At 39.4% G+C, this 21,847-nt stretch overlaps 1 protein-coding gene across 2 annotated transcripts; it reads left to right on the top strand.

The window, feature by feature from the left end:
* Window positions 1-14: 14 nt before the first annotated feature.
* Window positions 15-14,414, top strand: zdhhc8a (zinc finger DHHC-type palmitoyltransferase 8a). 2 transcript variants are annotated; one of them, XM_027139412.2, is made up of 8 exons: window positions 15-1,311; window positions 8,126-8,247; window positions 8,371-8,528; window positions 9,249-9,421; window positions 10,652-10,754; window positions 11,001-11,092; window positions 11,200-11,329; window positions 13,190-14,414. In XM_027139412.2, the coding sequence occupies exons 1-8, from the start codon at window positions 1,196-1,198 to the stop codon at window positions 14,030-14,032; spliced, it is 1,737 nt and encodes a 578-aa protein (XP_026995213.2). In that variant the 5' UTR covers window positions 15-1,195; the 3' UTR covers window positions 14,033-14,414. The 2 variants fall into 2 exon arrangements, with proteins under 2 accessions (XP_026995213.2, XP_047661015.1); XM_047805059.1 differs by lacking the exon at window positions 8,126-8,247.
* The last annotated feature ends 7,433 nt before the right edge of the window (window positions 14,415-21,847 follow it).

Below are 21,847 nucleotides of genomic sequence, written 5' to 3'. Positions count from 1 at the left end.
TCTGATTCCATTAGATGTGATGCACAGGCTTGCTATGAAATTAATGTGTACTGTAAAAGTCTTCACCATTCTTTAATGGTCTGGAAACAAAATCCAGAGCGCTGGACATATGGTAAGAATAGCATTTCACTACGTGTTGTACTGTGTATGGTTGTGTATGTGACTTTGAATGAAATGTGGATGAGAACACTCATTTACATCTAGAGTAATTAAGCATGGTTAATCAAGAGTACAGAGGGGGTAAAAAGAGTAAATTCTACTGTAAAAAGGTATCCCATGGGTGCCAGTGCTGCCTGCTAGTAGTAGTAGTAGTAGTAGTAGTAGTATCTCCTAATGACTTATCTAAATGATATATAACAGTGAAAGCTATCTTCACCCACAGGTTTTGAGAATGTCTTGCATATTAAGACACAGTCTGACAACCTTTTTCTCCACACTGCAGTGCTGCGATTTGACCTTTGAGCCGCCAGAGGGCGCTGAAGTGACCCATTCTGCTCATCAGCTTATATAATAAAGACAAATGTACAAATATTGAACGTAGCTTAAAGATAAGGGGATATTTCCAATTCAAAATGTATTTATATGATTAAAATGAAATATTTGTATATATTTCAATGCTTGTTCATTTCAAATTAAACGAGGGGCATGGATGTTCTATTCTATTATGTTATATTGTATTATATTGCATTCTACTTTATTATTGTTAAAATTGTACATGAAAAGATCCTTTATTCTATAGACGTGTTATTACGTCATAGCTCTCTGCTCCGCCCCTTTTTAAATCTAATGAGTCTATTTAAAGAATCAACTCTCAAGGATTTGATTGATCTAGAAACTGTTTCTGAATGAAGCAAGTGTTCATTATTTTAGATCTTTTTCTTTTTCTTTAAAAAAAAAAAAAAAAGAATTCTAAACGCGCTGAAACCCTAAAAACGTAAGCATCAGCACTGTGTTGTTTTTTTTCTTCAGTTCCGATTTCAGGCCCGTGAATCGTTTCAATTTTAAAGAGTCGTTCATAAGGAATCGACTCGCTTGAGAATCGTTTGTACTTGGCAGTAGCGCCAAATTAAATTTTTTGTTCGTGGGACGAGGAGAAGGTTTTCTCACTGGTTTTACAGACTTTAAAATTATTTCCTGCTCAAAATATATTGTGTTATTGGGGTTGAGTTGCTGAACTGTTTGGAAAGGGGCTGGAATGGATACCGGTAGCGGAGAGCGCGTGAAAGCGCGCGTGGGAGCGCGCGTGTACATCCCCGTATCCATCACTGTAAGTCTGCTGCTGGTAACGTCCACCGTCTTCTTCACCTTCACGTGAGTCTTTTTTTTTATTTTTTAAAAATTGTATTTAATTTAATATTTTTATTTTTATTTTGTTTATTTTGTTTTTGTTCATTTATTCATTCATTCATTCATTTATTTATTTATTTTTATTTGTTTATGTTACCTTCACGTGAGGCAGTGCAATGCTACAGAGACTTTATGACGTCATAGTGTTACACTACAGTCCCATTGCATCATTCAGCTGAACTTTATACTGTTGTGTTTACACTAAAACATCCATTCTACTGTTTACTAGCAATAAAGTTACCTGTAATAAAGCAATAAAGCAATAAAGTTACCTGTTACCTGCAGTGAACAACTATCAAATATATTCAAAATAACACACATTTGCTCATATGGATGATGCTCAAGGTCTTAACTCAAAACTCAACTAGATTCATTTTTGTATTATTATTATTATTATTATTATTATTATTATTATTATTAAGGGTTGTTAGAAATGTATATATATATATATATATATATATATATATATATATATATATATATATATATATATGTATATATATATATATACTCGTTTGTGAATGATTAAGCTTGATGAAAAATATGATGTATAAATATAATAGTAGTTATTGCAGTTCTATATTACTGTTAGATATAAGTAAAAAAAAAAAAAAGGGGTCAGACTGCGTGTAGGTTTTTATAGCCAGCTCCAGAATTATTAACACAGTTAGCAACCAAGGATATAATGAGATGACTGAAAACCCTAAAAACACTGTTTTTCACTCTTATATTAATTTAAAAAATATATATAATAATTAATAAATAATTCTTCAATAGAGCACCAGATGTTTCTTTCTCTCTCTCATTATCAATGAATTCAGTAGCCGAATGGTTTTTGGCCAAATGTTTCGCAAACTCTCTATTATTCAATATATAAAATCACACCCTGCATTTTGAATGTACAGTTTACTCTGAATATGCAAAACATGTCATGTGTTTAGCTCCTTATGATTAACACTTACATCCGTTCTTTGTTGTATGTAAATCTGTCCTCAGGTTCTAATGAGTATTCATGGGTCAATCTGCACTGCAGAAACTAGGCCAGTGTACTACAGCCGGGAAAAGATTAAATCCAGCTGAACGGATGATTTTTTTTTCCTAGCAGGATGATAAGCTGGTGTGGAATGTTTTAACATAGTCAAACATGTTTAACATTTTGGACCGACGTTAATTCACAGTGTGGCCTTTAACTCAGCTGGTGTTGATGCTGAGTGAGTAGAAGGACAGGATGAAGCAGCATTTGCACTGTGACCTTTGCCGCCATATTTGTCCCACTTTGGGTTCAGCATCCACTGAACCGTCTGATGGCTCCAACAGATGGGAAGTTGAGGATTAGGATTTGCATGCAGTAATTTTGATTTCCTGACTGGAGGGTCATCATGGAGTGTCTCTTACTAAACCCCTGCGTCCTAAAGTTTAGATCACTGTGGAAATCATAAGTCGTGTCTCATCTTCAGTTCAAACGGATGTCTCTTTGACACTGGGCTTCTTTTTCATTTTAGAGTGATAGAGTTGTACATACATCGCAGCAGCAGCGATGACGTCTCAATTCTGATTGGTCAGTAGGTGTTGATTCGATTTCAATCTCCACTGAACGTAATTTGTTCGTAATTTGAAGCTGTAATTTTAACATTTTCCACAATGGGAAGGTCAGAAGAATTTAAGAGTGAGGTGAAAGGCTGGTTGTTTATAGTCACCATAACGTAATTATTTACTTCTTGTTTTGCAAAAGTGAGACAGATACCATTGATTTGATTTGAAAACTATCCTGTAACAAATATAACCTGGCAACTTGCTGCGGTATAAGAGGAATAAAAGTTCAGGGTACATGCTGTAGTAGAAAAATGATCAGCTTTGGGGTGATGACAGTAACTTACTTAATTACTAATGATATAAATGTCCCTCGAAAAAGAGCTCAGACATGAGTATAAATAAAAGAGCATGGAAATGTGACCAGTTTTATTTCACTTCTCAGGTCAAAGCAAATCGAACATAAACTCTGTACCGTTAAAACTACGATTGTTTTACACCTTTGTTTAAAAAAAAAAAAAAAAGGAAGTCAGACGGACAAGGTGATCTCGACATCGTCTGCTCTTCCTGCGGCTTCGGTTTATGACATGAACATAAAAGTTGTAACTATAAAAAGTGACGAGCGTGCAGAGGAATTTAATTCTATATTTAATTCGTACAAATTGCTCGTATCCTGGAGCAGTCGGCATTGGATGTTAACCTTGATGCAAATGGTTTTCCTCTCACATGAATAATCCCTGAGACCTCGGACGAGAGAAGCCGCTCGTACATCACTTCACATCTCACATCGTTCTAATTAAAGCACTTCATCTAGAGAATAAATAGTCTCGATAGGTCTGGGTGTGTTCAGTGAAATAATTACGCTGGTGATGAATAGCAAAATGAGAGAGATTTATTATGATAAGGTTTTTGGTCCGACTGCCAAGCCAGAGGTTATGATGGACTAAAAACATTTTGGAAAATAATTTCACAAAAATACAGTAAAATGAGTAATAATAGTAATTATTAATTGGCACATTTGAGTTGGGGGTTTGATTCCCCATACCGCCTCAGAGTGCTTGGAGTTTGTGTGGTGGTGTTTTTTTTCTTTGGGATCTCCGTTTTCCTCCACCTACATCTGTTAAATTCCAGTCACCATCTTGAAATTGGCTTCTTTTCCAGGGTGTATCCTGCTTTGTCCGACATTCCTCTGGGATCATCTCCAGGCTCCTTGTGACCCTGTGTGGGTTAAATGCTACAGAAAATAGATGGACGGATATCGAAGCCTGAACTTGTGTGTGAATTCCTAAGAACCGATTAGTCACGTTGAACCTTTATTGTCTCACACGAGCCTTCCAAAAAAATCCTGGTGTAGGTTTAGATCTCTATCGAGCAGCGGCCAAGACATGACCATTTCACGACCCAGGGAGCAAAACAACGACGGTACCTAGAAGCGCATTTTGTCAGTGGCTACAACTAGAAAATACAGTGTTTCCCAGGAGGCGTCATGATTTTGATCAACAGCCCTGTCTAAGAGGCAGGAACAAGAAAGTACTTATTGTCCTTTCCTCTCAGGGAAACGGCTGTTCGGGGCCTGTAAATAAAATAACCCGGGATTCTGAGCTGAAGTAGAGCTCAGCAGAAATGTGCCTTTACAGTAAGAACCCATTTGAACCGAGCCAAAATTAGATTTACAGTATAAGCACCTGTAGAAAGCTGTGATTCAAGCAGCACGGAGACGACGTTAAATGGAATCTACTGTATAACCTTTTTGTTCTCTGGGACGCTTCGTTTTCTACTGAAACTAGAAAGTCGTTCTGAAAAGAAGGTGATCGGAGTCGATCATGAGAGACTTCTCTTACTATTTAATATTATTATTCGCATCACTTTGGATGGCAGATGACAAAAAGGACTTTTTTTCCAGTATGCATCGGCAAGCCGCTATAACGCAACCTTTAAACACGCACTCACTTATTAAATGTATCATTTGAGTTGCCACTGAGATGGATTGTTAAGTGGCGATGTTAATTCAACGACCGAGAGCACTGGAGTCCATCTGCTCAGCGTGTGTGTCTCCATCACTCCTCTTAATGTCGAATTACTGTTGCTTTCTGTTTTGTTTTGCTTGGAACTTTGCTTGTCCTTAACAGACCTTCTGCCTGCGAGGCAGATCAATGCATTTTCCTGAAATCTCATTTGTTAGTGAGTGTGTATATTTATTAAGCGAAGATGCAAACGATTTAACTCTTAAGAGCTGTCATCAGCTCTGGACTCTGGACTCTGGACAGTCCTACAGACATTTCCTGTTAATTTCACTGTATTAATGTAAACATGTTAGAAGAGAAATAACTGAATGAGCTGAAATGTTAAGAGGTTAACCGTTAGCTGTGCATTTTACTGTGCTATTTTTATAGTTTGGATTTAAAGACTTTAAACCTTCATCATTTCAGCTCTCTGCTTCAGTTGAATTCGGTTTCACGCGCAGTTTGCGTGGGATAAAAATGACTACGATTAGAAATGTGCTACATAAATAAAGCGAAGTAGTGTATTCACAGCAGTGCTCAGGCTTGCACACAGGCAACGAAGGAAGCTTCGGTTTAAAGCTGCTCTGCTGTTTCATTTGGAGCGGGATCTCGTCGGGACACGCTGCACATAATAAACTCTCTTTGCTATCCAGATGGTCAGAAATCAATGTTGGTCCAGTCTTGTAGAGGCATCCTGAGTAATCCTTACAAGTTCTTAAAGGGAACGAAGCTTTGCACTCGTGATACAGTGAAAGGAAATACGTTATTTAATATCCGCTTCAAATTTACACGCAAGTCTTTGGAGATGTGGCTGATCGAGAATACACTATATTAACAATATATACATAGAATTTATCATTCATTCATTCATTTTCTACCGCTTTATCCGAACTACCTCGGGTACCTCGGATCTCAGGCGTCATCGGGCATCAAGGCAGGATACACCCTGGTCAGAGTGCCAACTCATTGCAGGGCACACACACACACTCTCATACACTCACACACTCACACACTATGGACAATTTTCCAGAGATGCCAATCAACCTACCATGCATGTCTTTAGACCTGGGGAGGAAACCGGAGTACCCGGAGGAAACCCCCAAGGCACGGGGAGAACCCCCAACCCTGGAGGTGTGAGGCGAACGTGCTAACCACTAAGCCACCGTGCCCCCTTAGAATTTATCATGATATGTATAAATAGGAACTATATTTTACTATAAGTTCATAATATTTTTTTTAAGAGTTGGTCATGTTTTTTTTTCCGTTGCACTGTTGGAAAGGCGTTTACTAAAGTTCTCAGGAACAACCTCGGATTATTCTACAACATCGGAAAGACCTTAAACACATCGCTGCAGTGCAAATGCTTTGAAAACACAAACGACGATTAATCCTTCCTGCGCCGAATTTTACAACACGCTCTCAGACTAATGCTGAGGAAGGAGAAAGATGTCAGCCGTCACTGGAAATGAGTTGCAGGACGAACCTGAAAGCAGCAATAAACTTTTTCCACTACTAAGAATTTGATTATTATCCAGCCGTCCATCCATTTTCTGTAGCACTTATCCTACATGGGGTCACTTGAGGAGAAAATGGCAACTCAGGAATCAGATTTTTTTTTTTAAGGTGCTATGACTTTTTAAATCCGGTGTGACTTGATTCCCTCTGTAGCAGAAAAACGCATACAGACCAGCTAGAGAAAATAAGTCAGAATTAATTGGTAGTGCAGGTAAGGTATATATGAGCAGCAATGCCTAGAGAACGCATTCTTAGTGAAGGGATTAAACTGTACATGAATGCCACTAACATTAACCACAAATTCAGGAGGATTTAATAAGCTCTCAGACCACTGGGACATCGTTGGCGCTGTGCCATTGTTTACTTTCCTCTATAATAAAGTCTTGAGCGATAAACAGCATTAGACGGATTTTTGACTTTATGAGGATTCATGAGGTTCAGTGGCTCATTATGTCCGTCCCCCAGATGCCAAGAGGAATCTAAATCCCAGCACAGAGGAAAGGACAGGGGGAAGTAATAACTTCAGGAAATGGATGAAAATGTGTAGATGATGAGGATGATGATGATGATGAAACTGGTTTCGTGTGGAATTTTGATTGGCAGTTGTTTTTTCCCCCTAATGACACATTGATTTTGAAATCCAGCATTTAGATATCTCACAGTAAGCGGCGAGATGCTCTATGTTTTCCACCTCCACATTGCCTCTGATAAGCGGCCTCCTGTGTGATCCCTGATCCCGAATCGGTAATCTGGGGATTATGGAAATGCAGCTGGCGTAGCGCAGACATTTATTTAGTCTCTACCCCCAACCCCCCTTTCTGACCTCTATTCCTGCACACAGCCACAAATAATAAGGTGGACAACAAAGGAGCTGCTGACTCTTGCGGACGCTACATCATTCGTCACCGTGATCTCGATTCACTTTTATTTGAATGGCACTTTTAAGGGTCGAGAAACAGTCGGATGGATTTCCTGGGTTTAGATTTAAATTCATGACGAGTAAATGAGCGGCACTGGAGAAACAGAACGCGTCCTTTTCAGATAGTGAGATTACGCCTCAATATAATGGTGTATAATCAGAAGGTACATTATGCGCTGAAATGAGTTTGATTACATCGAGTATGAGATTGAATATGATTACAGCAGCATTTCATAGGTCAAGTTAAAGTTAAAGTTTTAGGACGGTGCAGATCTGTACAGAGAAAGTTCATACTTTAAATCAGTACGAAGACCATAAAATGTCTCTTGGCTGTAATTTACGACGTGTTGTGGCACTGTACTATAACCTGTTATGCATTCTGTAATAAATACACACAGCTCTATAAAATCCCAGTGTTTTTTTTTTTGCTTTCTTTCTTTTAAACTGTGTGCATTTGATCTACCACACCATCAGTTGTCCAGTGGATTAGTGATTACTTTTTTCATTTAATCATCTTCTGCGATTGAATCGTCCGCTCGTCTAATCCGCCGAATGTCATCGTCATCCTTGGAATGTATATTGTACCCAGAGGCTTTAGGGGCAGATGAAGTGTGAGATGGCTAGAGATATATACTGTATGTTTCCACCATCGGATCAAAAGAAGGATCATCTGAATCAAATCTAAGCGGCGTATTGGTGATTGTGCCCATACGATGCCGCGGCACACCTCATCACACGGCTCTGAAGTAGCCATCAAGGCACACTTGTCTGTAATTGTAAGCACGACTCTCATTCTTCTCGTGTCTCATAGGTGTCCTTGGCTTGCTGAGAACGTGTCTCTTGCTTTCCCTCCATGCGTCGGCATCACATTCCTTTTTGTCCTGGCAAATTTCACCATGGCAACGTTCACAGATGCCGGCGTGCTGCCAAGGGGTCAGATCATGTTAAGATGCATTTATATTAAAAAAAAAGGCTGATTATGATTAACAAAAATGCTTGAGGCTGATGAGATTTGTTTTATTAAAACTCTCTGCATCGCTGCTGTTTCTCTCGTAGCTACCGAGGATGAAGATAAGGACGATGGCATGCGTGCTTCTCTTTATAAGGACGTGGAGGTCCGTGGAGTCCAGTTTCGGATGAAGTGGTGTGCTTCCTGCAGCTTCTACAGACCCCCACGCTGCTCCCACTGTAGTGTGTGTGACCACTGTGTGGAGGTTTGTGTGTGTGTGTGTGTGTGTGTGTGTGTGTGTGTGTATTTGTGCATGACATAATAATGAAATGGGAAAATTATAGTTGTGATTGCATAAGTACTTAAGGTACAACAAAATATAGTGCAGTTAAAGTTATTTTAGCCCTTTAGCCATTTAGCCTTGGTTTCTGTCCTTGTTTAGGCAAAGATGGACTTTACATTTGCCACAGTAGACATGTGAGAAGTGGATAAATCCCCCATAGGGTAGAAGTTGTCCCTAGTCATACAGTAGTTGGTTACAGAAGTTAGTTTATAACAGTACACAATGTGGAAAAGTTAAGGGGGGGGGGGGTAAATATGTTGCATAAATCTATTTGTAGGAATAAAAGAAGCACAAAAGCAGGTTAAGCAACTTTGCCTTTATCATGTTTTTTCCTTGTAAGATAACATCTGCACACGGTCAGCTGTATTTAGGAAGCCGACCCAGTATTATGCATTGTGTGCCATTCATTATTCGCTGTGTGTGCTTAGGAAAAAAAAACCTGCCGCTGCTTAAGATTCCACACAGCGATCTGCTGTTTGCCCGCATTAGAAATGCAAAAGAAGTGAGAAACTGATTACAAATACAATTAGCTTAGTATTATTATTATTATTAGATTATAATAATGCTAATTCCTGAATTTTTTGCGACAGCATCCAGTGAACATGAACATTGGCAATCCTTCGCTAAATAAATTGTTCCTAGGACTTTGACCATCATTGCCCCTGGGTGAACAACTGCATCGGGAGACGGAACTACCGTTTCTTCTTCCTCTTCCTGCTGTCTCTCAGTGTGCACATGGTGGCCATTTTCTCTGGAGGTCTCCTGTATATACTGGACCACGTCGAAACCTTGTGGGAACTACATGCAACCGTCACGTATCCTGACCGCATACAGCTCCATGAGTTAATGATCTTTTTACGAACGTGACAGATGAACATTTCCGCAAATGGCACCGCTGTGCTTGCATAACACACTGGTTTAACTGTTAACGCACCCAATTAAGCTCCCAGGATCCATCTGTGCAGCCAGACTTACAATATTTCCATGAAATCCGTGCTTGTTTCACTTTAGGTTAGAAGAATTTAGTGGTTAATGAGAAGTTAGCAGTTCAATAATAATGTTTTCTTCTTATAACAATGATGCTAAATGGTAAACTGATTGATAATGGTTCACCATCTGTGTTTGAAAAGTTTTAAATCTTTAATGCAATGGATTAGATTTTCGCCTGAAATTAGTCACTAGCTAACAAACCGATCTAATAAAACTCAGGTTAAAGCTACACACAACACATTAAAGCCCCGTTCACACTGCAGGTAAAAGTGGCCCAAATATGATTTCTTTGGGGTCAAGTGACTGGGTCAGACTTCTTCAGGAGTAGTGTGAACACTCAAATCTGGCCCAGATCTGATTTTTTTCAAATCAGATTCAGACCACTTCCATATGTGGTCCTGAATCAGACCCAAATCTGATTTTTTCCAATGTGGCTGCAGTGTGAACTGCCAAGGCGGATTTGATGTGACTTTTACGTCAATCTACATCGCCATTCGTCGCAATTATGCGCCGGCGAGTACGCACACAGACGTGACTACGCCTACAAAATGAATCAAATAATAAAAATGTTGCCCTCGACATCCGAAAATTTTCAAAACACTGCGTCTCTGTGCTGCCATCACACAAACATTTAGAAAGAAAAGCGAAAATGCTTACTTCCTCCATAACCTCGCAAACTTTAGCGCACCGGCGTGCTACGTGTGACATCATGGTTATTGGTCGTTTGCGCATGCGGGTCAGTTCGAAACGGCAAACAGTTCACACTGGTATCTGATATAGGCCACATTTTAAAAGGTAATGTAAACAGCCAAACAAAAAAAAATCAGATCTGAGCAAAATATCCGAATTGAGCATTAAGACTTGCAGTGTGAACGTGGCCTAAGAAGTTTTGAACAGTTATTAAGCTTTAAAAGCTCTAAAACCTTTACATTGTGAAATCTACCATGTCTACCATTTCTCGAAGACATATTTTCAGTATAAAGTGACCTCTGAGTTAGTACCATTTGGATCAGTTCATCAGTAGCGTGAGTTGCTCCTTGACATCGATGTGATAGTTTGTCCATCATGAGCCTGTCAGGGCTGTTTTTCATCCCTGTTATGGGATTGGCCTGCTTCCATATAGTCCTTGTGGTAGCAGGACGAACCACAAACGAACAGGTAAGGAACAAGGGGAATGTGTGTTCAATATGAATGTAAGATCATAGATTGGACCTTAACACCGTAACATATTATATATATTATATATATATTTATATTTATACATGCTCCCAAGAATTTCACTCACCAAGGCACATGTGCTGTGGTGATGTGACAATAAAAGTGACTTGACTTGGATGCTGAGAAATAGCAGGTTTTCCAGGAATCCCTTGTTGCTGCGATAATGATAATGAGTCTTTCTTCCAGGTGACTAGAAAGTTCCAAGGAGGATCAAATCCCTTTACACGTGGCTGCTGCGGCAATGTGGAGTTTGTTCTGTGCAGTCCTATTACCCCAAGGTACAACATCGTCTTAACTCGGCTGTCTGACGTCCAGTCCATCTTTGGTCGTGTGTCATGCTGTAAATTAGCATTTTCTTTCTTTTTTGTATCTTTTTCACTGGAAGATACACCAAGAAGTTGGGAAACAAGCAGACCGTCCACATCCAACCACCATTCCTAACACCAGAGTCCCTCAAAATGTCAGCCATAAAAGTCGAAGATAATGGGATCCACACTGAAATGCTTTCTGTGAAGGTAATACACATCCCCATATCCTATTTTAGTGTACAATTCAAAAAGGAAAATGAGCAACGATTAACCCAATGAGCCAAATTAAGAATATGAGTGGGCAAATATGTGAACTGAAACCTCTAATTTAGCAGATATTTACCACTTCTCTTTTTTGTCCTCTCAAATTACACCTTATAAGCCAGTGAAGAGCCTATTTAAAGACTTTAATCAAGGCATGTGAATGTGACATGAACATTAACCATCTGCCTGACTGCTTTTGCTTCCTGTGTAACTGCAAGAGAGAGATAGCTCATTGTCTGTGATGGTGCTTAACTGTAGAAGTGAAGAAGTGAAGGCCCATTCAATACTCTGACACTTGTAATGGATAGGTCCGTGTTTGTCCTCTGCTGGATGTCTCTGAGTATAAACAGATGAACACACCCGAACCCGTCCCAGTTCTGCTCAAGAGTCACCTGCAAGGTGGACGTTCGTGTTTCTTTTGCACCCGTCATGTTATTTTAATCAGTGTGAAGTGTGATGTTTTAGGATGCACACCTAAACTTCAGATTTAGAGAGCATACTGCAATCCAAAACCGTATTACCGTCTACTACCCAGAGCAAAATCGGTCAGATTGTAGAGTCGTCTTTCAGAGCGCATTATCGAGGTCCTGTGGAGCAGGTCAGGGGACAGTAGGGCTCAGGTCAAGAAATGTAACAAGCTCAGAAAAAAAATAATAAGCTGAAATGTGACGAAGACCAGCGAAGTCCAGGATGGACTTTATTGAGTCCTGTGTTAGACATTGTCCTGTAAAGGACATTGGGAGCTTTAAGGTTTAAAGATTTGAACTATTGTTTGGTAGCTTGTACAGTAAGCTCATATCCTGATGCTGCAAATGCACTTCAAGACAAGGCCAGAAAAGAAAAGCTCTCAAGCACCCGGTCGAAGTGGTATCTTTATTAGACATTAAGCAAATCCTTAAAGGTAGGGTTACCGATATTTGAGAAATGCTTCAGAAAACTGTGTTGGCCACCAAACAAAACAAAATTCAAAACAAACGTGTAGTGGAGAGAGTGTTCCCGAGTCAATAACTCCTGAGCTAAATGCTGTTACTAGCAATAGCAAGACACGCCCCTTTCTGATCATTGGCTACACGTTTGTTTTGATTTTTGTTTTGTTTGGTGGCTAACGCAGTTTTCTGAAGCATTTCTCAAATATCGGAGACCCTACCTTTAAGCCCCAACTGCGCAGTTATACAAGTCAGAAGTCACTTTGGATAAAGCATCAGCTAAGCTTTATCCAAAGGTAAATGGTTTTACCCTTATATTTACCCACTAAAATTGTTGCATAGATCTGATTTGCCTCTCAAACAGAAATGTCAACATACTTATTGTAAATGCACCAAAAAATTAAAATCTACAAACAGTCTATGGGATAATGTTCGGTCCTGGCACTGTCCAATCCTTTTTTTTTTTTTTCAAGTATAGACCTTCTAGTAATTCAATTTCATTCTTTTCGTCACGTCACCTGGTTCTTTGTTCATTTCCAGTATAAGGTTTTTCTTTGATCTTAAAGCATTTCAATGATTCACTGGATTACTGAATTGCACAGACCATATTCTGCCCCAGTTCACTTTGAGCTGCACTGAAACGTGTATATCCTTCATTTACTTTGTGCTGTGTTTGAGAGGGGGTTTATTGGTTAGTGGCATTTTGTCAAGAAAAGATATCCAGAACAAAGCGTAATACATTGAAACGGGAAGTTACAGATATATGTAAATAAAGATGTTGGTTTGTTATGAAATCCATCAAACTCCAAGACGGATACCAGATTGAAATGGGCCTGATTAATACAACCTCTTCTTTTTAAATTCTGTGTCAATGCAGATGGAGGGCACAGAGAACCCCCGGCTCCACATGAGTGGTTTTGCACAGGATCTATTTTCTGAAGCTGGAAGACAAATGGAGAAGCAGATTCCCACCTCTACCATGCAGTCCAGCACACTTCCCATGAACACACTCATTCTGAACTCCAGCTCACTCACTTTGAAACACTCCAGAGGAGACCGAGCTCATCAATGTCCCGATTCTGTGGCATCTTCTTCCACCCAGGGCATCCTGAGCCTCTCCTATGATAGCCTCCTCAGTCCAGCACAGTGTGGGACTTTCAAAGTGAACTACCTGGCTCCTTTCCTTCCTTTAGAGCTGGGTCTGGCCATCAGGTGCCCACCGGATGCCCAGCATGCGCCCTCCCGTACCTGCAGCCCGGGTTTCACTGGCATGAGCAGGCAGTCTCCTGTGCACTATGACAGCCTTTCCAAACCTTCCATGAGCTCTATCCAGGAACGTCATGAACAGGAGGAGGGAGAAAAGCAGTCGTCTTTGCATCCCATTCAGGATATGTCTGTCTACGACACGCCCAGTGCGTACAGCTTGCCATCTCGGAGGCCCACTCCGCCCGCCTATGGCTCTCGAGAGTTCCTTATGAGTGCCGCAGCGTACGGCTACGCCTCTTCGCTCCGACGGGCATCCAGGACTTCCAGCTCGTCCATGCATGCCAATATGGCCCTTCAGAATCGCTCGGTCTCACCCTCAGCCTGTAGATCTCTGGAGCATCATGTTCAGCACTCAACCTCGTCTATTCCCTGCCCGATGCCCAGCTCCTCCTACACAGCGCAGAAAGCACTGGCTTTAATCACCACCTCAGAGAGAAAAGACTCAGGTCCATAGTTTGAGCCCCAGATTCTTCCAGTCTGTCTACAGCACATATTTATGATGTGGGAAAACGTCTCATTTATCATTGCTTGATTTCACATGCTCATATTGATCCATACATGTCTCAACCTTTATACAGATTTATTATAGAATTCAACTTTTTTATGTATTTGTTATCAGGAAAAAGCATGAGCTTCACTGATCGGATGTGAAGAACAGCTCCATGCTATGTGATAAATTCATTTTGTAGTTAGATGTGTGCAGTTAAATATAATTTGTATTTTTGTTTGTTTTAAACAGTCCATGAATGTAGAGTTAAAATGCATTCTGTAAATTTTGGCCGAATTTCTTATCGCATTTTTATAGCTGTCAATAAAATATATGCTCAGAGATTAAACTCTGGTCTGGCTCTGTGGCATCACAGGCTCTGCAAACAAGAGATAAAATGAATGTGGATTAGCAACATCCAAACAATCAGGCTAAAAAGACATCTCTCGTAATTGCCTGTCAAATATATCGCCTGTCATTTCAGGACACTCTCCATCATCCGGCAACACTGAGGGATTCCATCTGCATGCGACTTTAGTGAATTAGTTCGAATTCATCAACTAACTTCTGTGAAAACTACTCGCCATTGTTTGACCTACAGCAGAGTGGTTCTTAATTGCGTTATTTATATATTAGCAGTAACAAGCAACATTCACCAAGTAGCTACACCATGTTCACCAGCTCATTATTTTTGTCTAAAAATAATCAGGTTTTCAGAAATTTCACTTATCGTTTATTAGCCTTTGCATGTTTAGAGCACCCTCGTCTGTTCATGGGAATGAGCACATGTTCATTATGGCTTGTTTTAGGAAGCAGGATGCTCATTAGTACACAGTAATTCTCATTATTAGTCTTGATGCGTATTTCTTTCACTTACCGCTAATATACCGTTAATTACTATTACGTCTAAGGATGATGCATCATTTTGCAGTAAGAGCTGCCAGTTGTTGGTAAGACAACTGTTTGGGTTTCAGTGCTATTTGTCATTATAAAGCTTGGTGTTCATCTGCATAACATCAAAGTCCCATTGTTTCTCCAGGAAGCAGCGGTTACAGACAAAAAAAAAAGCTTCTGGTCCACAGATTCTTGTCTCCGCTCCATTGTGATTGGTAGATTGGTAAATTATTCAATCTAAATGGTATTTACCATGGCTTAGCTGTCAAGAAACTGCTAGTCAAGAAATTGACTATTTCCTTACATGTGCAAATACACAGATGCAATTTCCCAGTATGTCTTTCATCTCTGTAATCCAAAATCTAACCAAAGACAAAACAGAGCGCTCAGCGAAGCTGGAGCAGAGTACACAGCGATGAAAAGACTAGATCTAATTAGTCCGTAGGCAGGAGCTGCATTTGAATCTTTTTTTTTTTCCCCCTCAAAGACAGAAAATGTAGCAGTCTGATGATCTAAATTGTCAGCTTGTGTCTGTCGTTTTTATTATATAGAGCCATAGGTGTCATATATGCAGTCCTGGAGAGCCAGAGATCATTAGCATTAGCATTTTTTTCACCCGTAGCTCAACTTAGCTCATTAGTCATACTTTCATGAGCTGAAATGGAAATGGGGGAAAAAGGAAAAAGCTCTGCTGGGATTTTGCCCCTTAGTTTCTGATAAAAGTGGTTAGATATACATATTCATATGCACTAAATAGATGGAGTCAGCGCTCCACAAGCAGGATTGAGAAACTTATACTGTATATATGGAATGATTTTGGAAATTAGTATCATGGTTCTTGCTTGTGTTCGTCTGAAACCAAAACGTACTTTACTTAAGGCTTTGTATTGTGTAAAAAATATCGTACATTGTGAGAGAATTCTTTAAGTTTAGATCAGAAGTCTTAGAATGTATAGAGTGTTTGCCAGTTTAGTGCCAAAGGCAGCAGCTGATGACGTTCTGGCAGTGTCAGAAATTTGCTATTAAAATCTCAGATTGAAGCTGCCAAGAAAAGTGTTTGCTCTGACGTCAGAAGATTGCACATTCCAATCCTGACAATCCTGCAGCCATCCGTGGCCAAGAGTTAAAAGAGCAAAAACTTGTCATGCTCTCCGAATATGAGAGCAGACACTAGTCAGTCACGGGCACCTTCCTATAATGCGTATAGCATTAGAAGCAGTAAAGGTTGTGTAAGACTTGGTAGGAATGTGACAGAAAATCCATCCATCAAAATAAGGACTGCAAAGGATTATCCTAAACGTATTAGACGTAAAGGGTAGTGGCAAAATATACAAGAAATGTGCTGTTTATGTATCTCCATTTTATTCACGTTTCTCCAGTTCCTCTATCTTCTCACAAATGCTTCTAGAACATTTTATTGGGTTCGTTCAGTACATTGTGACAATTAATCATCTTAAAAGACTGTTGAAGGTGCACAGTGTAAATGAACAAAATAGGTACAGACCATAACCTCAGCTAAATGGCATTAGCAAAAAATCTTAGAAGAGTTCTCTGGCATTAGAAGAGTTCTGTGAGACTTCATGCTAGTTTCCTTCAGAGGGACCTAACATGAAAGACTCATGGGCAGGAGTTATAGAATACCACGGAACAGATCGAGAGATAGTGAGTGTGGAAAATTCACCGATCATGGATAAAGAAGAGAATTTGTAAGATGAAGGAAGGGAGAAGGTGAAGCTCCAGGCATGATTTCTCCCAGTTTGTATCATGTGCCTTATTCATTCTACTCACTATCTCTGTATAGTAGCACCGAATAATTATGGAAAATGATCATTGCAAAAGCGTCCCAAACATGTAAAGATATCACCATAACGTAGATGTAAGGAACTGTGATGACCTCCTATGAGGACAGCAGGGTTTTTAGGAGGTTACAGTTGCATTGGATCTGCGGCAATATCTGAACAGTTAAGACAAGTCAGGAGGCGGGAGAGTGCACAGCATCACTTAAACCACCTTTGATCAAATATTAAAAACAGCAGGCTCACTCGCAGCCAGTTGTCTGCACATTCAAGAGACTTTTGGATTTGTCTGATGAGAGAGCACCAGGCCTGTGGTGAAATAGTAATGAAAGGAACTGCTGGTGCTCAGGGCAGTCTGAAGTTGGAGAAGTGTTAGCATGCTCAGCCCTACATAATCGGTGGCATTGCGACTGTGCCTTTAATTATCGGGATTGTTGGGCCACGTTGTGGAGTGTTATTTCAATGCATACGTGCTGCACATGCACAGCAAATCCCTGGTGATAAATTAACAGCTACAATGCTGAATTAACACCTCCAGCATACACTCCATTCCAGCTGGACACAAATGAACAGTGGGATAGTTCATTGAACATTGCAAAATTTGCTGTGTGGTTAGGGGATTTTACTGAAAATTAATTACCCTACTGTGGACTTAATTATTACATAAAAGTTTCCAAGACAGTCCTAAAGGATGTAGTCCTTCGTATCCACATGTTTTATTCCCTGCACACGTAAACCAGGTAATGCTGATTGTCTTGCTCTTCTGTTTTGGATTAAGTGTTGGAATGGGACCAGATATATGATATTGGGATGCAATGCTGTGTATCAGAAAAACAGTAAGTCTTGGCTTAATTATTGTAAAGGCCATAGGGCACTGATGTCAGCAAAAACAAAAAAGAAATCTCTAGCTTATGTACTTCTCCCAGTGGATATCTCACCAGTGTCTAGACAAATGTGAGTCCTGTGGCTTAGTCATTAGGTGTTTTTTTTTATATATATATTTCCTATAACAGCAACTATGGCACTAGTTCTGCCTGCAAGACAAATTGCAGGTTTGTAAAAATGCACATGATCTAACATGTTACTGTTTCTATAGTAACAACTCATTCACATGCTGCATGCTCCATACAACCTCAATCTAATGACACAATAAATGATTAAACATGTAAAAAGAAATGTACAGTATAATGGTTGATATGGTATTGTTGTTTTTAGATGTATGGAGCCTATTTTGTAAGTGACAGTCAAAAAGCTTTCCACCACATTAATGTCCACTATGTCTTTAGCTTCCTGCCTATGTCATAAACAACAAATTATATTTTTTTTACCAAACAGCTGTGACATAAGAGGAATAAAACACCCCTGGAGGAACAGCTCCACCATCCTGTCATTGATCCTGTCATTTATTTTAGCTATAACAACATGTGGCATCGTGTTTTATTCCTCAAATATCAATTTGTCATGACATGTTTGTTAAAAGAGGGTCTCTCTCACACACCTTCCTTCCTTCCTGATACAGGAGCATCAGGGTCATGACACCTCCTACAGCGTCAACTGACAGAAGAAAAAAACCCAGATAAATCGTCATCATCAGTAGTGCTCTGCAGGGAACAGTGTCTTACGTACATCCATTATTAATCACAATTCAGGGAGAATCTACGCCATTCATTATTCATCAAATAAATGCAGTGGGCTACTGGTCCAGCGGTGCACCACGCAAGGGAGAAACTGTTCCAACTAGTATCTTTAGCCTGCTATTATCTATCATCAAGTCCATTTTCTATTATGAGTCAACTACTTTACCTTGATCATGATAACCCCGGTGCTCTGTTCAGGTCAAAATGAACCCTTTTTTTGGGGCGGAAGGGCATATAATTAAAACCCGAATCACTTTTGCTATTTTTATGATGATGATGATGATGATGATGATGATGATGATTAAGCACGCTGTCGTACAATGCAACATTATTCATATCCGTCTAGAGCATTTTAGGCTACAGAGGCATCATTAGTACTGTACTATCATAGCTAACATTAATAACAGCAAGTTATATTTTGACTATAGATTTGCTCACATTTGAACAAGTTTGAACTAAAAACACTAAACAAATAAACCTCAGGCTTTTACACTAATATTCTAGTTAAAGGGTGAAATTTTTGAAGATGGAATGCAGGAGTTTTATTTCAAACTGGATCGACTGTTTTATACAAACTAGCATATTATATCTATCCTGCTGTATACATGACTGACATGATGGCTGGTATATAGTCTAAGGTCTCAAAGCCTCTGCCAGAGGGACAAAGTTAACCTTTTTTTTTTTCTTTTTTTTTAGAGATCATTATCATCATCATCATCATGATGCATGATGCACTCATCATATATTAATCATTCATCATGTTCTGTATTATTCCAGAATAGGTTTTTGTATATAAAATAGTATATAAACATATGACAGATGGTTATTTAGGGTTTTTCATAGTATACAATAAAAATGAAGAACTCATAAGTGGTTCTTCATGTTTGTCCGTCTGGAGGAAATCTTCAGGTTCTACATCCAACCCTAAAACAAAGGGATTTCCTGCTAGAAAGAAACTAAGAACATTTAATTATTAAAGATTAAAGATCTTTGCTGAAGCTTTTAATGCAGTAATAAAACTTTATGCACTTGATATTTTATTAATATTATTTTGTGACTAAATGAGATAAAGATATATAGCGTGTTTAAAAATGTAATTGGATCTCTGCTGAATATATTGTTTGTGAATGATTCAGAGCCTCAAGGTAAACCATGGTTAATTCCAATGCCAGCTCCTTTATATAGAAAAGAAAAGAAAAGTGCACACAGGTCTTGAAATGCTATGAAGCTAAACATACATGAGATCTGTGTTGGTCTAAGGGCTGTAATGGCTTGAATGAAGTCATGTGTGTGTGTTTGTGTGTGTGTGTGTGTGTGTGTGTGTGTGTGTGTGTGTGTGTGTGTGTGTGTGTGTGTGTGTGTGTGTGTGTGTGTGTGTGTGTGTGTGTGTGTGTGTGTGTGTGTGTGTGTGTTGTATGGCCATGTTATATTTGTATTGAAGTAGCTTAGGTTTTTTTTTCTTTTTCCAAAGTAAATAGAAAAGATCTCAAGATAAAAGTAGAGGATTGTATTGGACAGCACCAGCTGAGCCACCCTGGCCCACCAATTGGGAGGCTAATAAATAAGGTATTATCACATAAAAGAGAAAGATGTCGAATGTTGGAACATAACACATTTGCCATGGTAATAGATCCATTACTCTACGTGTGGGTGTCTGTTTACAGCTTTCAATGTCGGTTGATTTTTTCTAACCTTACCCCCTGTAGTTCTCTTCTCCTGCTAATATGAACATATCTCTTTCAGGGATGTTAATATTACAAAAGAAGACATTTTGGGAAAAAGGAGACAGGCAGAGAAAGGGAATGATGCAGAGACTGTGTATAATTTTAATTGCTATTTTGATAAGTAGCTTACTTAACATATGTGAATGTGCCATTCGAGGAGGATTAATCACCATTTGAGCAGAATTAAATTACAGGCTAAATTATTCTGTTGGTGGTAATACTTCTCTTGGGAATGGTGAAGGATGAGTAAATAGTTGTGGCTGGTGTCTTGAAAGCAAAAGAGCTTGGAAGAATGTGCATTTCATTATTTAGGCTAGTTCAAGGATCACTTTTGGTATAAGGAAGAATAAACCTACGTGATATTACAAACAAGCTTGGTTATTACCACAAAGTTCCACCCATGAACCCTGTGGAGACGATTGATATCCAATGAACCTTCTGAAACCACACTGTGGTTTATCAGGAAGATCAAACCGTACCTGTCAGATCATCACAACACCTCATCCAAGCTCTCATCATCGAACAGCTTGACAAGAGCAAATCTCTGCTGGCTGATATACCAGCCAACACTGTTGCATGAATAAAAAGCAGCACCGTGTTTGGTCTTCAATCACCCTAAACGAGCACACATGTCTCCACTCTTAATCTTCCTCCACTGGCACCCCGTAGCTGCTCAGATCAAGTCTTTGAAGCTTGCCTACGGAGTAACCATTTAGTTTTATATTTATCCAAATAACTTGCAAATGAGGTGGAATCCAATCAAAGCATGGAGCTGTGTATTTGAGACTCTTGGTTGTTGCTCAAAGGCGTTCAAATCCTCCTGTGCAAGGATTTGAACAAACAACCTTGCAGTTGCTAGCTCTGAATCTTACCTGCTACTATAGTTCAGCCAAAAGACTACATGACCTTACAAAGACTATGGCTATCACATCAAGAACTCTTAATGGTCTTAATCAGTTAATAACAACTCTTCGTAACTAAATTGTAGCCTAACTAGTGTCTAATGAGAACATAATATTATTCAGATGCACAAATGTACAGTGTTATAAGTTAATTGGTTGATGGTTTCATCTGTTAACACTTACCTAATCCAAGTCAGGCTTTCGGCAGATCTTGATCCTATTCTGGGAGCACCAGGGAATACACCATCGAAGGGATGCCAGTCCAATGAAGTCCACCAACTGGCATGTTTTTAGGAGGTGGAAGGAACCATAGAACATGCAGAAAAGCCATGAAGACACAAGGAGAACATGTGAGAACTCTTACATTAACCTGATCTTAGGACTAAAGAGGGGACTCCGAGGCTATGAGTCAGCATTGCCAATGCCACCTACTGTGATACTGTGCCACCCTATATTAAGCATAATTATACCACTTAGTGCGCATCTAGTTATAAAATACCTAAAATGGTTGTTGAGATTGTGCTCTCTTTAAAGTCCTGTACATTATGTGCAGTTATTTCATTTTCACCTGTTCTGTGAATTCCCAGTGTACTTGGAAATTCTGTAGGTAACTTACGGTACAAGGTAATTTACCACTCAGAAGAATAGAGAAAATCTCATCAATTTTTTTGCCATGTCATAAGACATAACCAGGATTACAGCATAATCACAACAGTAATAGCTGATGGTGTTCAAATAAACCAAAAAGAAACATTATTTTGGTTCATTTGGCACTTATTGGATACCGGATTGGATATCAAGCAATACATTAGCCCAAATATACATTATG

Source organism: Tachysurus fulvidraco, chromosome 20 (genome assembly GCF_022655615.1).
Source record: "Tachysurus fulvidraco isolate hzauxx_2018 chromosome 20, HZAU_PFXX_2.0, whole genome shotgun sequence".
NCBI classification, from domain to species: domain Eukaryota; kingdom Metazoa; phylum Chordata; class Actinopteri; order Siluriformes; family Bagridae; genus Tachysurus; species Tachysurus fulvidraco.
This window is presented reverse-complemented; position numbering and strand designations above follow the sequence as displayed.